General features: G+C 34.5%; 1 protein-coding gene and 1 long non-coding RNA gene across 2 annotated transcripts; one reads left to right on the plus strand and one right to left on the minus strand.

Annotated features, from left to right (window-relative positions):
• Nucleotides 1-2,352: 2,352 nt before the first annotated feature.
• On the minus strand, nucleotides 2,353-3,047 carry LOC125845307 (two-component response regulator ARR2-like). The gene is made up of 2 exons (XM_049524791.1): nucleotides 2,902-3,047; nucleotides 2,353-2,560 (listed from the first exon to the last, which is right to left on the minus strand). Exons 1-2 carry the CDS (start codon nucleotides 3,020-3,022, stop codon nucleotides 2,388-2,390), a joined length of 294 nt encoding a protein of 97 aa, XP_049380748.1. The 5' UTR covers nucleotides 3,023-3,047; the 3' UTR covers nucleotides 2,353-2,387.
• Nucleotides 3,048-12,535: 9,488 nt separating this feature from the next.
• On the plus strand, nucleotides 12,536-16,747 carry LOC125845284 (uncharacterized). Its single transcript, XR_007444253.1, has 4 exons — nucleotides 12,536-12,675; nucleotides 14,195-14,455; nucleotides 16,060-16,158; nucleotides 16,557-16,747. It is a non-coding gene; the product is annotated as an uncharacterized LOC125845284 (long non-coding RNA).
• The last annotated feature ends 514 nt before the right edge of the window (nucleotides 16,748-17,261 follow it).

The following is a 17,261-nucleotide window of genomic DNA, read 5'->3' on the forward strand; positions in this document are numbered from 1 at the left end:
TCTAGAAGTAACATTAGTTCATTATTGTAGGAAGTTTACCAAGTAATTGACATAGACCATGTGAGCTATATCATGGCATCCAGTGTCTATCCCACATCGAAAAGAAATGTCCTTACTTGCCAAGGTAAGAACCATGAGTCTAAGCTAAAGTGGATCCACTAGCTAGTGTATTTCTTAGACCAATCCTATGGTGACACATAGTTTATGGGAAATGGGTAATCGTCGCAAGTCCACTCAGTGCTAAGTAAAATCCCACAGAATAGTCATTAATCATAGTCATATTGTTATCCGTAGAAAGGTACCTTTATGGAACCAATCCAAGCTAGAGTTAATTTAGAATAGCTCTTTAGCTTGATTCAACTTAGGTGAGAAAACTTTTCAACCTTATGAATCTTTTATGTGAGAAATCCTTTCACAATCATGTTCATAGTAGTAAGTGAGAAAACCTTTCACAAACAACATTGACACTTAACTCTCAAAGCATCCTCAAATCATTTACATCAACTTTATAAAAATATGTGTATCTTCATAATTTCATCTTTCATAGTTCATAAGCTTCATCATGTGTTCATCGTCAAAAATCATGGATCATGCATGAGTTAATATGAATTCGACTTAAAATCATTTAATTACTTCAATTCATGCATAAAAAGATAGAAAACAATCAATTGAATCATAATTGGAAAGAACCCATGAAGATTGAATAAAACCCTAACTTTGAATTGAGAATCTAACTTGTAAAATTGGAGATTTTAGGAACCCTGTGGAGGAAAGGATTCTATAGGTGAATACTAACATACCTTAGAGATCAATGCCCAAAAGATATGGTAAAATTGAGATGATTGGAACCCTAACTTCCTCATCCTTAGTCTTGGGGAGAATTTTGGGGAAGAACTTGGAGGGAAATTTTGAAATTAAGTGAATGATTTAGAATGGGTAGTTTTAGGACTTAATTCATTTATATAGGTCTTGAAATAGGATTTGAAACGACGTACGTAGTTTAGATACAAAACACTTAGAGAAATGACTAAAATGACCCTAGCTTAAAAACCGACGGAGTCACCTTAAAAGGAAGGTTGGTCGAAGAGACCCCCCCCTTCCTAGAAGCCTATAAACGGTTGGGCTTGGTCTCGTAAATGGGTCTTCCACCTCTATATTGGATGTTTAGGGAATCGTCCAGGTGACCTTGGGTCCTGGCTACCCTAAACGGCCAGCCCACTTGCCTTAAGCGGACAATGGTGCCCTAAATAGGTCGTTTAGGGTCTCGTGAAAGGTTCTTGGCTTATTTTAGGCTTGTGGACTTGCTCGTTAGCTCACTTTAACCTTTGTAAAGCCCGAGGTGTTACAACCTCCCTTTATGAATGTGGGGTTTCCTTCACGAATGCGGAGGCCATGCAAGTTGCTCTCCGCGAACGTGAAGAAGGGAATAGTGTTACATCAGCAGCACTACATCAATTGTTTCCCAAGAGTAAGAATTCCCCCGACGGGAGCTCAGTATTCGTCCGGGGCCATGTCGACACAAACAAACTATGCTACCAAATTAGAAACGTCAATCAAGACTCAATGGAGTCAACGAAACAAACAATGAATGTCGTCTAGTCAAAATAAGTCAACAATTACAAAGAAATACCAAATCAAACGACAAAAGTCACAAACTCATCCCGACCACCTTGGAATCTGAACCAAAGGTCATTCTAGGCCAAACTTGGTATTTCAGAGCTAACTGTGCTGACAAAATTTTCATCTGAGTTCTTTTACCAAGAATATTAACCAAAGTCAAATTTTGGTCAAAACTTCAAAGTTAAAACACCTAATGACACAAACTCAAAATGATAGCCTCGGAACCCAAACCAATCATCCCACTAGACCAAAATGACCCTTCTAATGCTGATGGATTGAAGGAATCCTCATCTGACATATGAATCTTCAAATATTGGCTAAAGTCAACTCTTTCACTTCATAAGCCTCCAATAGGGAAAAACCAACTTGAAACTCTCCCGGCTACCTCAGTAAACGTGCTACTCAACCCATCACCACAGAGAAAAAGTTTATGGAAAGGGATAAAATAATAAAAGCATGCAAAAAATACAGAAATGACCTCGAATGTCATAACAATTTCACATGAAGATCCCCACTTCACTTTATGTATCTTTGCCTAACAACCTTACTAATAGAGTCATTTTTACTTTCTCATCCACTCATCTTTTTTTTTATTTTTTGTTGTGCTCTTTCTTCTCAACTTGCATTTTCCATTCGATATAATATTGCTTATAGCCTCGTAAATATTTTTTGTTTTGTTCATCAATATTACGCATATTATTTTTCTCTCCAAACAATTTTTCATTACCTCCAACAGTTTTAATTTTGCCAACATCATCAACATTCATCTAATCTTCTTCTTCTGCTCCATTTCTTGCTTTCTTTCTTTGTATTTTTCCCCTCAATACAAGTTGCCGAACACATTTCACAATTTTCTTGGCAAGTGGGTTTTTAAGAAAAAAGTAAGCTCCCCCTTCCAAAGCTTTCTTTATTAAGAGTCCATTCTCTTCATCACATACAACTGCATAATAATTTCAAGAAGTTAGAAATTAGAATTGAATTATATTATACACCGTGTGATAGTAAATTTCACACATAATCACTAAATTTGATTCATTATAAAGGTAATGTTACAAAATAATCATATATTGTATACTTAATAAAATATAAATTAGTGATAAATAATTTATATCACTAAACAAAAAAATTAATGCTACTTACATTTAACGACGTATTGTATCCAAACAATTTAACATATTAATAGCAAATTTTACAGTTGATTTTCTTAATGATGTATTAATAAAAGTAACCGACTTTGCTCGCGATAGATGTCATAAGTGAAAGAATCGAACAAATACTTACATAGTGAAACTATATCCAAGGCCACAGCTTGAGCCAAGAGTTTAAAAGAATCCAAATTCGGTGAATGGACATTGATGATTATCGCATCAATATTTTTATTTTCTTTGGAGAGCATTGACATTGCTTCCGAACATGTACCAACCGCGATAACTGCATCAATGCATCTTAAAAGTTAGTGAAAAAAATTATACACAAAATTACCTCGAGAATTTTTTATTTCTCAGATATAAATTCAATTGTAATTTTTCAAGTTATATTGTTACTCTTTAGTTTACGCAATTTCACGTATGAATAAATTATATTGTTATCAATGTGAGGAATCATAGACAAGTTTACCTATAAAGCTATTTACAGTACTATTAAGGATAAGTAATTGAATATATTTGTGTCACTTGGAGAAGTAAAATAATGTTATGATAACAAGTGTTATCATCATAATATTTTATGTTTGAAAATTATTTTATAGCATGACCTTATTTTTTAATATCTTAAAAATTGTCTATTGTCTTAACAAATTAAAGTAGAGAATTGAAATTGAATGATCATTATAATGGACAAAAAATAAAAACAATATTTGACAAATATTCATTAAACAAGATTCAAATTTGTTGAGTTAAAAAAATCCTCCTTGAAATTAGGCGAGAAATTTCTAATTAAAAAAAAAGAAGGAAAATGCTTTGTTTAATGAAAATCGAGCCTACCCACATTTTTTGTCTACATCCAATAAAAAGTTATTTCAAGGTGAATAATAATGATAGTCAAATTTGTTCTTATTTCGCTCTTTCTCATCCCTTCCATTACCCTAATTTGAGCCGCCTTCACCATCCAAATATTTTTTTAAAAAATAATAGAAATATTATTAAAATTCAACGATCTACATCTTCAAAGATTATTTTTGATAGATTCAATTAATTTTCTCTTCAGCCTTTTTGTCACTCAGCCAATTGAAAAAGACTATTTTTTCCTTATTCTACAAAAAGATCAAATGTAAAAAACATATGCAAGTTAGATTAAATAGTTGAAATTAACATAAAACGATGCCCCTTTAAGAACACTTGATAAAATTGAAACGACATAAATAGTAACATAAAATATTCGATCACCCTTTGAATAAACATAAACATCTCTATGGAGAAAGTTAATTGAATGCATGACATATACTTATAGCAAGAATAAAAATAAAGAATCTAATTTGATTTTTTATTAACACGCAAAACTCATTTGATAACTAGTGAAATTACATAAACTAGTATAGAATGGAGTTATGATCACAGGGAAAAGAGAAATTCAAGATTTACTAGACAAAAGATGAATCTAATAAGAGGTCATTGTTAAAACAAGAACAATAATCATATAGATTAAATCTCTTTTGAAAAGAAAATCACACAAAATTTATTTATATCAAATACCCAAAAATTATAAATTATATATATAAATTTGTAGAAATTTTACCTTTATAGTCATACGACTTCAGCAAATCAACCATTTGAGTATTATTCTCTTTGACATGATCAACTAACATCACGCAAACTTCGTCCATTATATCATAACAAGTAGTTGTCATTGAGCTATTTCCTTCAACGATTTGAGAAGATGAGATACAAAAATTTGATTTTCTATATAGAAGACTAAGTTTAACGGAGAATCACTTCGCCCTTTTGGTCGGCGTTATATAGTACTTACAGTGGCCAGTGAGTATGTTTAAATAGCGATTTTAATCCTTGTATTATACGTTTATTCCATCTTTGGTCCCTACATAATTTGATTAAGCATAATTAACCTTCAATTAATATAAATGTGTGATTTTGATCCTTCAAACTAATAAAAATTAAAAATTTAATAGTCATTTATTTTAAAAATATAAGGACTTCATTCAACCAAAATAATTAAAAATAATAAAGTTATAAAATACATTTCAAATTACTAATCCATAACTTCGAAGCAAGAAGATGACGACGAAAATTGATAAATGACCGTTTAAGCATAAATACTTAGTTCATGTTTTTCTTATTTTATCTTTTTTATTCATTTTTGTTTAATTTATGATTCTGTTAACTTTTTAACAATCATTAATTTGAAGGATTAAAATTGAATATTTATTGTAACGACCTATTCCCGTTGTTATAGAAAGGCCATCAGGGAAAAATTTGGGCCGGAATTTTTTTTCGTAATAACTTGAAATTTCCTAGCCTAGTCCTTATTTGGACGAAATCAGAGTCAGAGAGGTCTAGGGAGAGCTGGTGAAAAATGAGAGATCTAATAAGGAATTTGATTGCATGAGTGGATAGCTAAGCCGTTAAGAAACCCGTACGACNTTGGACGAAATCAGAGTCAGAGAGGTCTAGGGAGAGCTGGTGAAAAATGAGAGATCTAATAAGGAATTTGATTGCATGAGTGGATAGCTAAGTCGTTAAGAAATCCGTACGACTTTACGAAATCGAATTCGGGCGAGTAGAACTCTCAAAACTGATCTTAGCGTGAACATGTAGTTTCTGAGTGTCATGGGATAAATGTGTGTTGTGAAATGGAGATTTGAAACTCTTAATTTAGTTGTCTGTTTCCGTGCAAGCCGCTAAGGCGAGATTTTCCCGCCAAGGCGGAGACGTTGTGGCGGGATGGGGGCCGCCATAGCGGGCCAGTCGCGAATTAAATCAGATATAAGTCCCAAAAATGCCATTATTCTTCAAAATTTATTTTTGAGAGCTAAGAGACGACCCCAGGTGATTCTTGACAGTTTTTCACCATTCTTGAGGTTAAAGGTAAGGTTTTCGCTCCCCAATTCCGTCTTTCAATCCATAGAACGTAAAATTTTGATTGCATATTGTTGGGGGAGGGTTTTGAACGGTTTTGGATGGTAGGAAAATCCCTAGCTGCACCTTAGAATCATAATTTGGGTCTTGGGTTATTAGGTTTGTCATAATTCGGGTAAATTAGACCTTAATTATTGATCCCCGTATTGAATTGTTTGTTTGTAGACCTAGAGCAATTGGAAAGAATCTAGAAAGGGAAGAATCAAGTTTCTTAGGAGGGTTCAAGCTTTGTTCGAGGTAGGTAATGGTTGTGATCTCATGTTTGTGTGATTTATGCTAGTAATTACTTCATTATAATGCATGTATGTATGCGAATGTTGCACTATTGATCACATCAATCGTAAATGAGTATGAATGAATGATGGTATGCCATGAATCAACACTTGATTGTATGATTATGAAAATGAGCATTGTGATTGTGATTGTGGCTTTGTTGAATGGATCGGGTGTTACGTTCCAACACACTAGCTTGGATCGGGTGCTACATTCGGACGCATGTATGAGATCGTGTCACGTCCAGCACACTAACTTGGGTCGGGTACCACATACCGGTACACTAACAGTTTGGGTGTGGGTTCAATGAGAGGACCGTTGACTTTTCATATATATGTATTTTGAGAATCTGACTGATATGCTGACTGATATTGTATATTTTCAGTATATGCTTGTTTATTTTGATGTTATTACTTGTATATGTTTCACTTATTAGGATAGTCGCGCGATCCTTCCAGTACACTGTGGTGGGGCATAGTTGTTTGACGTATTTGGCTCATATTCGAGATTTTGATATTGAGTCTCCTTCTATTGAGTCTATTCACGTGGTGTCAGAATTTAGAGAAGTGTTCCCTACTGCTTTGCCTAGTATGCCTCCGGTTAAATATATAGATTTCTGCATTGATTTGGAATCTGGTACCCGCCCCATTTCCATCCATCCTTATCGCATGGCCACGGTAGAATTGAGAGAGCTAAAAACTCCTTGATAAAGGTTTTATCCGTCCTAGTGCTTCACTGTGGGGTGCTCCTGTCTTGTTTGTTAAAAAAAATATGGTAGTATGAGGATGTGCATAGATTATCGGCAATTGAATAGGGTCACCATTCGAAACAAGTACCCATTGCCTCGGATAGATGATCTTTTCGACCAGTTGCAAGGTGCGTCAGTCTTCTCTAAGATTGACCTAAGGTCTGGTTACCATCAGTTAAAGATTGGGCCTAAGAATGTACCTAAGACGACATTTAGGACCCACTATGGGCACTATGAGTTTCTTGTTATGTCGTTTGGGTTGACTAATGCGCCTGCAACTTTCATGAGTTTGATGAATGGTGTGTTCAAGCCATTTCTTGATTCGTTTGTTATTGTCTTCATTGATGACATTTTGGTCTATTCAAAAAGTAAGGAAAAGCATGCCGGCCATCATCGTATTGTTCTATGTGTTCTTGGGAAATAAAAGTTGTATGCAAAATTTTCTAAGTGTGAATTTTGGCTGACTTCAGTTGCCTTTTTGAGCATATAGTTTCAAAAGAAGGGGTAATGGTAGATTCCCAAATGATTGAAGCGGTTAAAAATTGGGTTCGGCCCAGCTCGGTGATGGAAGTTAGGAGTTTTGTGGGGCTTGCTAGCTACTATCGTCAATTTGTGAAAAACTTTGCTTTTATTGCCATGCATATGGCAAGGTTGACCAAAAAGGAGATACCTTTTGAATGGACTGAAAAATATGAAGAGAGCTTTCAAAAGCTTAAGACTTTTTTGACCACAACGCTTATTCTAGCACTACCGGTGGAAAGTAAAGATTTTATTGTTTATTGTGATGTTTCACATTCGGGTTTGGGTGCTGTGTTAATGCAGGATAAGAATGTTATAGCGTATGCATCACGGAAGTTGAAGGTGCATGACAGAAATTACCAACACATGATTTAGAGTTGGTAGCGGTAGTGTTTGCTCTTAAGATCTGGCGGCATTACCTCTATGGCGTCAAGTGTGAGGTGTTTACTGATCATCGTATTTTACAGCATGTGTTCACTCAGAAGGATCTAAATTTGAGACAACGAAGGTGGATGGAGTTACTCAAGGATTATGATGTGACCATCCAGTATCATCCGGGCAAGGCTAATGTGGTAGCAGACGCGCTAAGTCGGAAGGCGGTGAGTATGGGTAGTTTAGCTTGCTTGAGTGTATCCAAGCGACCTTTGACTAAGAAAATTCAGACCTTGGAGTCTAAGTTCATGTAGTTGGGCATCTCAGAGAAAGGTGGGGTGTTAGCAAGCATTGAAGTAAGGGTCACGTTCATTGAGGAGATCAAGGCCAAATAGTTTGAGGATGACAGTTTGAATGAGCTTAGAAAGAAGACAACATTTGTCAAATCACAAGAGGCCACTCTTGATGCGGAGGGTGTGCTATGTTTTAAAGGAAGGATTTGTGTTCCTCAAGTGGATGACTTGATTCAGAAATTATTGACAGAATCTCATAGTTTGCGATATTCCATTCATCTGGGTGTGACCAAGATATACCGAGATTTGAAGCAACTTTATTGGTGGCCTAGCATGAAGAAGTATATAGCGGAGTTTGTAGTTAAGTGTCAAAATTGCCAACAAGTGAAGTATGAACACCAAAGACCTGCTGGTTTGCTTAAGAGAATGCCAATTCCGGAATAGAAGTGGGAACAGATAGCTATGGACTTCTTGGTTGGTCTTCCCAAGACTTTGGGAAAATTTGATTCTATTTGGGTAGTGGTTGACCGATTGACTAAGTCGGCCCATTTTATTCCAATCATAATAGATTATAATGTTCAATGATTGGCTAAAGTTTATGTAAAGGAGATAGTAAGGCTGCATGGGGTGCCCCTTTCTATCATCTCAGATCGTGGTACGCAGTTCACATCCAAGTTTTGGAGGAAACTACATGATGAATTGGGCACACAACTCACTTTTAGTCCAGCTTTCCATCCATAGACGAACGAACAATCAGAGAGGACTATTCAAGTGTTAGAAGACATGTTGAGGACATGTGTGATTGACTTTGGAGGCAGAGGCGTATCCAGGATTTTGGCTAGATGGGTGCACGATTACGAAAAAATGTATCTTAAATATAAATTTGATCGATTTGACTTTTTAATTTTTAATATGAACCATTAAATTTTAAAATTTATAGGTCCAAAATATATAATACTACTAGTTTTAAATTTTAATATACACATTTGATTTAATTATATAAAAAATTTACAGTGCTAAATTTTTTAGGAATTTGCAATGTAACACACTTGAAAATTTTGAAAGATTAAAGGGGAAAAAAAGCAAAATTAGTTGAAACGTCAAAAGTGTAACTGAGAACCTCTTGAAGAGGTGTTACTCAAAAAGACAACATAGATATAAAATTTAAATTTCTATCCTCACTTAGATAAGTGCACCCAATCATCATCATTGTATTATTATATGATACTTTGAACATGGGTTCACAAATCTATATTTAAATATATTTTTTTAAATATGACACTACTATATATGATCTAGAGAGGGGAGCATAGGTTCACGTGAACCCACGACACCCCCTCTAGATACGCCTCTGTTTGGAAGGCATTGGGATAAGTTCCTATCATTATGTGAGCTCTCCTTTAATAATAGTTATCACTTCGGCATAGATATGGCACCGTTTGAGGCACTCTATGGGAGGGGATGTAGATCACCCATATGATGGTTTGAGGTTGGAGATGTGAAACCTTTGGGGGTTGATTTAGTCAAGGATGATCAAGAGAAAGTGAGAAGTATTCAAGCTAAGCTTTTAGCAGCCTAGAGTAGACATAAAAAGTACTCCCTCCGTCCCTATTTACTTGTCCATATTTCCCTTTTTAGTTGTCCCTATTTAGTTGTCCATTTTGACAAATCAAGAAAGAACAACAAATTTTTTCCTATTATACCCTTATTTACACTTCTTGAAAATTGTAAAAGTGTATGTTGTTTCCCTCCAATTTATTTCACTTGAATTCAAATAAGTGGTTGTAATTCTGAAGTGAAAAGTTGGCATAAGGGTAAAATTGTAACTTCACTGTGCTAATCATTGTTGCCTTAATCTGTGTGTCATTTCTAAAGTGGACAACTAAAAATGGACGGAGGGAGTATACATACCATAAGGTAAGAGAAATGGCGTTTCAGATGGGTGAGAAGGTTTTTCTTAAGGTATCACCCATGAAAGGGGTGATGAGATTTGGCAAGAAGGGAAAACTTAGTCCTCGTTACATTGGTCCATTTGAGATTCTTGATTGTATAGGGCCAGTGGCGTATAGATTGTCTTTACCACCTAGCCTATCGGGAGTTCATCCAATATTTCATGTGTCCATGTTGAAGAGTTGTCATGGTGAAAGGATTACATCATAAAATGGGACTCAGTATTGCTAGACCCAGTATGAGGAGGAACCGATTGCAATTCTTGATCGAGATGTCCAGAAGCTGAGGACCAAAAAGATTAAGTCCGTGAAAGTTCAATGGAAACATCGTCCAGTTGAGGAAGCCATTTAGGAAACCGAGAAGGACATGCGAGACAAATATCCTTAGTTGTTCGTTGATTCAGGTACTACTTTATTCTTACTTTAGCCTGTTTTCCTAAGTTTGTCACTCGGGGACGAGTGATGGGTAAANCGTATAGATTGTCTTTACCACCTAGCCTATCGGGAGTTCATCCAATATTTCATGTGTCCATGTTGAAGAGTTGTCATGGTGAAAGGATTACATCATAAAATGGGACTCAGTATTGCTAGACCCAGTATGAGGAGGAACCGATTGCAATTCTTGATCTAGATGTCCGGAAGCTGAGGACCAAAAAGATTAAGTCCGTGAAAGTTCAATGGAAACATCGTCCAGTTGAGGAAGCCACTTGGGAAACCGAGAAGGACATGCGAGACAAATATCCCCAGTTGTTCGTTGATTCAGGTACTACTTCATTCTTACTTTAGCCTGTTTTCCTAAGTTTGTCACTCGGGGACGAGTGATGGATAAATTGGTATCTATTGTAACGACATGTTCCCATCGTTATAGAAAAATCATAGGGGGAAAATTTTGGGCGGGAAAACTTTTTCGTAGTAACATGAAATTTCCTAGCCTAGTCCAGATTTGGACGAAATCAGAGTTAGTGAGGTCTAGGGAGATTTGGTAATAAATGAGAGATCTAATAATGAATTTGATTGCATGGGTGGATAACTAAGATGTTAAGGAACCCGTACGACTTTACGAAATCGAATTTAGGCAAGTAAAACTCCCAAAACTGATCTTAGCGTGAACGGGTAGTTTTTGAGTGTCATGGGATGAAGGTGTGTTGTGAAATGGGGGTTTGAAACTCTTAATTTAGCTTTATGTTTTCGTGCAAGCCGCTAAGGTGGGATTTTCCTGCCAGTGTGGGGCTGCCATAGCGGGCCAGTCGCGAATTAAGTCGAAAATAAACCCCAAAAATGTCATTATTCTGCAAAATTCATTTTTGAGAGCTAGGAGACGACCCTAGGAGATTCTTGACAGTTTTCACCATTCTTGACGATAAAGGTTAGGTTTTCGTTCCCCAATTCTGTCTTTCGATCTATAGAACATAAAATCTTGATTGCATATCGTTGGGGGAGGGTTTTGAACGGTTTTGGATGGTGGAAAAAACCCTAGATGCACCTTAGGATCATAATTTGGGTCTTGGGTTATTGTCTTTGTCATAATCCGGGTAAATTAGACCTTAATTATTGATCCCCATATTGAATTATTTATTTGTAGACCTAAAGCAAACGGAAAGAATTTGGAGAGGGAAGAACCAAGGTTCTTAGCAGGGTTCAAGCTTTGTTCGAGGTAGGTAATGGTTGTAATCTCATGTTTATGTGATTTATGCTAGTAATTACTTCATTATAATGCATGTATGTATGCGAATGTTGCACTATTGATCACACTAATCGTACATAAGTATGAAAGAATCATGATATGCCATGAATCAATACTTGATTGTATGATTATGAGAATGTATATTATGATTGTGATTGTGGCTTGTTGAATGGATCGAGTGTTACATTCCAACAAACTAACTTGTATCAGGTGCCACATTCCGGTGCATATATGAGATCGGGTGTCATGTCTAACACACTAACTTGGATCGGGTACCACGTACCGGTACACTAACAATTTGGGTGTGGGTTCCATGAGAGGACCATTGACTTGTCATATAGATGTATTTTGAGAATGTGGAATTTCTCGTTGATCCTGATATGATGACTTGTATTATATATGTTCGGTATATGCCTGTTTATTTTGATGTTATTACTTATATATGTTTCACTTATTGGGATAGCCGCGTGATCCTACCAGTACACCGTGATTGTGTACTGATACTGCACTTGCTCTTTCTTTATTGAGTACATGACATCTTCAGGCGGCTACTGACATATCTCGTTTAGAAGACCAGTGATCGATTCGAATTCAAGGGTGAGCCAGTTCTTCTAGGCTGCCATAAGTTGTCGTTATGTTTAGTCCATTTCTATTCAGACTTAGACTAGTACATTAGATATTCTCATGCTTAATTTAGGGTTGCACCCATTTTGTTAGACTTGTCGTTAGTAGATGTTTTGGTACATTAACTTTCAGGTTCTAGGCATTATTTCCGCATTTGTTTGGTAGACTTTTTGGAGTTTATGGAAACTCCCTATTTTCCTTTTCTTTAGACATTTAAACTTGCTGCCGTATCTTTTAAATGTTTAGTTCACTACTACAATAAGGGGGTTTACCGACAAATTTATAGTATCCATATTTTCTAACTTATTAAAAGATATTTGTTGTTATTTTAAGTATGTTTTTTCAAACAAAACATAAATTCCCTCCAAAGAAAATTAGAGTGGTTCCCTAAACCCTAAAAGACAAAATTTGATCTCCATCACCGCTGCATCTTCACACTACCGAAAATCATCTCTATCTATGTTTTGTAATCTCCTTTGTTATCGTCGAGCACCAGTCCCTGGTAACACATCTCTTTTGCTCTTTTTATCTCATTTCATCTGAAATTGAATTGAATTTTGTACACCATGAAGGACGGTTGTTAGCATGTAAGATCTAAGTTTATTACGTCACCTCATTGAATCGAATTAAAATTGTGATTTTTCTTGTTTAATATTCTCTCTTATGTATCCGTCGTATTGTGAAATGGGCACCTCAAAAAGGAGTTTTGGCACATCCTCCACCTCCAGTGGTAGCATTTTGGAGTAACCATGATTGGAATTCAACATTAGAACATAGGGGTTCCCATGATCTGTAGGATATGAATGTGAATGCAACATCACCATTTAACAATAAGAATTTTACAGATTTCATTTATTCGATAGTTATAGCTAAAGTTAGAAAATATTAGACTTTCATGTCAATATGTTATTCACTGTACAAAATTTTTGTCTTTGTTTGATCACCATTCTCACCTCATGATATTGAAGTTTCAGTTACAGTAACGAAGACATATTCCTAGAGTTGCACTGAAGTTTGTAATCTGGCTGTTTTCTTACTGTATTTTTAGAGTGAATACTGAAAATTTTATGTATTTATTTATTAATTTATCAGATATGTAAAAAAAATTAAGTACTATAGGGTGTTTGTTGGCTTGTATTGTACAGAAAGATATGGATAATATTTTGTAGTGGTTTACTAGTTTCTTAAGAACAAGGAAGAACTCTTGAACTACTTTTTTAGATTTATTAATTTATTGAGCTTTACATGATTCTTTTGATTCATATACAAAGGTATAGAGAGTATATGAACACTTATAATAAACTGTCATCCGTTGCACATACACTTATAATTCTTCCTAGATCATTTATCTACCCTCTAAATCCTAATATTGTAAGATAAAGATACTAATCATAGGCATAATGATATTAACTATATATTAATTACTTTGTTTAATATTTTTGCTATTCAGCGTTTGATATAGTTAAGGGCACACACGTGACAATGCAGTGTTAAAGTGTTTCTTTCTTATATTATCATGAATTTGATAAGGATTTGGGGTACAATTTGATGCACAACATTGTTGTTTTAGAACAAAGTTGTTGTGAGTTCTGTTCTTAAGCTACGAACAATATCTTGCAGCAAGTGTTATTTGTTTCAATGATAATTGAGAATGTTTAAAATGGATCGATATGTCTATAAAAAATGAAGGGGTACTACCAGGTATACTCGTTTGTTTGAGTTATTTGTTTGCCACTTATAGTATCAACTCAAGGTTTATTTATGTTGCTTTATTTTGTCTCTTCTTCTTCTCCATTTTCTAGTTTGCTTAGTTCTTTTCTTATGAGGGATAGAATCTTGTTACATATTAGCTAGATATCAGGCCTAATTGTATGATTTTTAGCATACACGTAACAAAATGTGTTAAAATACAGTTCTTCCCTGGTGCATCAATATACGTTCTAACATCTTTAGATGAGGATGATGTTTCCTCCTGTTTTACATGTGCGATGTTAATTTGGTACTATTACAACTTAATGCAGCTAGATAATTACATCATTTTGGATATGGAACTATGAAAATTAGAGGTCACAACAGATTGGAAATTCAACAACGTGATGAAGAGGATATGTGATAGCATATTGAGAAATCGATGGGTTGCCTGAACTACTCTCGAGCTGAACCTTATATTGATCAGTTGATAAATAGTTAGAATCTCACTGAAACCCAAGCACATGATGGTTAATATAATGAGTTTAATAGTTCTGTTTGTGGCACTAATGTTCAACATAAGGTCGAATCAGGTAAAATAGTTTTTCTTGTTATCTAATCTATTATATACAAGAGCTTCATATTTAACTCTCTTATTTGTTCTCTGTTTTAAACAATGCCACGAGATTGTTGTTTATTTTAATTTGGAAATGATTGAAGGATATTAAAGATCTTGAGTGATATTTTATTGTTAAGAAAAAAAATTTCATTTATAAGTTTTCCCTATTGAAATTCAAATATACGAGAGGAATAAGATGTGTTTCTTCCTTTCATTGATAAGTCTTTGGATATCTAGAGGAAAAACAAAAATGAGATATATACTTTTTGGTATTTGCCATAAACTTTCAACTTATATACGTTGGTCAGCAGCACGCATGCAAACGAAAAAAAAATATGTTGGATGAGAGTTTTCCCTATTCTTTTGCTATTCTAGTTAACATGTGGGGCTGAAAATGTTGCTAAAAGATTATCACTAATGGTATATATGTACAAGTTCTTTTTAGTAGTATGGAATGAAAATTAGGACTTCATGTAGATATAAGTATAACTTTCAAGAAAATGTGATATTGTGAATCTGCAAAGGTCACTTCAAGCATATGTCTCACATAATATAGTCACTTCTATTTTCCAGATATGATGAGCTTAGCAGTCATGAACCATTGTTGTTCTCAATTCAAGGCATGAAGCCTTTCACAGACAAACTATGATGGTAAACAAGTGTTGATCTCAACTTATTGAGGGGGAAGGAAATGAAAAATAAAACATATTTGTATCTAGTTGCTTTGGTAGAGATTTTATTTTTAACTAATGTTCAAGATCTGAGTGAACTAAGTAGGATCCCTTTTGGGGAAAGTATGTCAATGCATTTGAGAATCAAAGGCAAAATTTTGCCACTGTGCCGTTCAGAGAGTTTAAAAGAGATTTTTCACTGTGTGAGTTGTGTCCTCAAATAGAAATATTTTTTCAGTTTCTATGTCCTTCATTACACCTTCTGCGAATAGCTCCTCCTGGATATGAGTCAGTTTACTTCCCTTTAGCATATGTGTTGGTTGAGGCTTTGAATCAGTTGATATTACTTTGTTTCTTGGTGAATATAGAGAACTATATCTTTTTTTGTTACCTTTGGGATTGTATAGGATCAAACTGAGGTATTATGTTAAATTAGAGTGCCATGAGATGCACTTTGAATATGCTAGGAGATGCAACTTTTGCTGAAGTAATCGAGAGCAAATTTATTGCTTTACCTAAAATCAACTATCCGTTTCTCTGTTATACATGATATCTTGTGATTATTGACTTATAATTTTTGCAGAAGAAATTCTATGTCCCAAAGCATGGATATGTGTTTATCCTAAATTTTACGAGGAAAGAAATGAAAAGATTACAAATGCGATTTAAAAGGTGATTATATGTCAAAGTATAAGACTAAAGATGCTCTGGTAAATAATAGACCAAGTCGCATACCGAGGAATCAATGAAGTCGTCTTGTCTCTTATTGGCTTTCTAATAAAAATAAGGGTTCAAAAAATGTTTAAATTCTACTCCTAATTCCTTATTTTCATAGTATTTTGATTTTAGTTATGCTCAATTTTTATTTATTACTTTTAAGATATCATGTCAATGATTCAATTTTCAGTGACAGAGATGTACCCAAGCAAACAAAAATAATAGGGTCAAGCACAAGATGTCTCAAATAGGACGATTCAAAAATATTGCTACCTTGATAGATGGGCAGGTAAACCTGTTAAAATTATAAATTATAATATTTTTAAGCCCATTTTTATTCATGCATATTTGACATCAAATATTCATCATGTCCCTAACACCTATAGTGGTCATGAACTTGTTTCACAAACACCAAGGATATCAAGTGTTGCTGAATGTACTCCATCTTCTGGTAATTTGACTAATTTCTAGGGGATATGTTATTGTTATATGTTAACTTTGGATATGTATGTTGGAGATCTTTTTCCTCTTTCTTTTTCTTTAATTCTCGTAAGTAATAGTTCAGTTTATTCTCTTACTAATTGTCCTAGTACTCAACCTAGGATTCCCATGTATTATATTACTTTGATATTTCATATTTTTATACATTGCATTTCATCTTTTGACATATTTATTTTATTATTCCAGGTTATACAATTTTAGGTTCAAAAAATCCACATGTGAAAGCTTTCAATATGAAGAGTTCAGGAAATTATTTGAAGATATTATTCAACATGATTGTTTACATGCTCAAACACTAGAAGTTTATATTTTATGTTCACATTAATCTTTTGGATTAATACTTTCTTTTGTTTGTTTGGATTTAATGTGATATACTCTATTTTATGAATGAACAGTAAATTTTTTTAGCATTTTCCAAATTTTATTACCACTAAAGCTCTGTTGTACTAATAATTAATGTTGTTGGATTTAATGGTGGCTAAGCAATTGTTATTGAATCTTGTGAGTTTTACCATAATTTTTATATAATTTATCAACAATAATATGGATGGTATAGGGGACATTTAAGATGTTTTCACATGAAATATTATATACTTTATAATCTAATGGTCGTTAAAGATGTTGACTATTAGCGGCAATTTAGTTGAATTTACTTTCCATTTAAATAAACGCTAAAAGGGAAAACTGAGACGTTTATCAAATATAAAAATAGACGCTAAAAGAGCATAGTTAGCCGTTATGAATTAGATTTAGTAGCCAATATAATTGCCACAAACAATTGCCGTGAAAACGAATAGTTAATAGCGGCAATAAATAGCAGACTTTACCAGCTTTTCGATCAATGGCCACAACAACCTTTGTCGACGCCTGCATCGCCGGCCAAAGACCAAT

This window comes from Solanum stenotomum, chromosome 11 (genome assembly GCF_019186545.1).
Source record: "Solanum stenotomum isolate F172 chromosome 11, ASM1918654v1, whole genome shotgun sequence".
Classification (NCBI taxonomy): domain Eukaryota; kingdom Viridiplantae; phylum Streptophyta; class Magnoliopsida; order Solanales; family Solanaceae; genus Solanum; species Solanum stenotomum.

What these genes read in the sequence shown, in the direction of transcription:
- LOC125845307 (XM_049524791.1), bottom strand. Translation starts at nt 3,022, where the DNA reads ATGTCAATGCTCTCCAAAGAAAATAAAAATATTGATGCGATAATCATC. An exon ending in CTTGGATATAGTTTCACTAT is followed by an intron (nt 2,561 to 2,901) that starts GTAAGTATTTGT and finishes ATTATTATGCAG; the next exon opens with TTGTATGTGATGAAGAGAAT.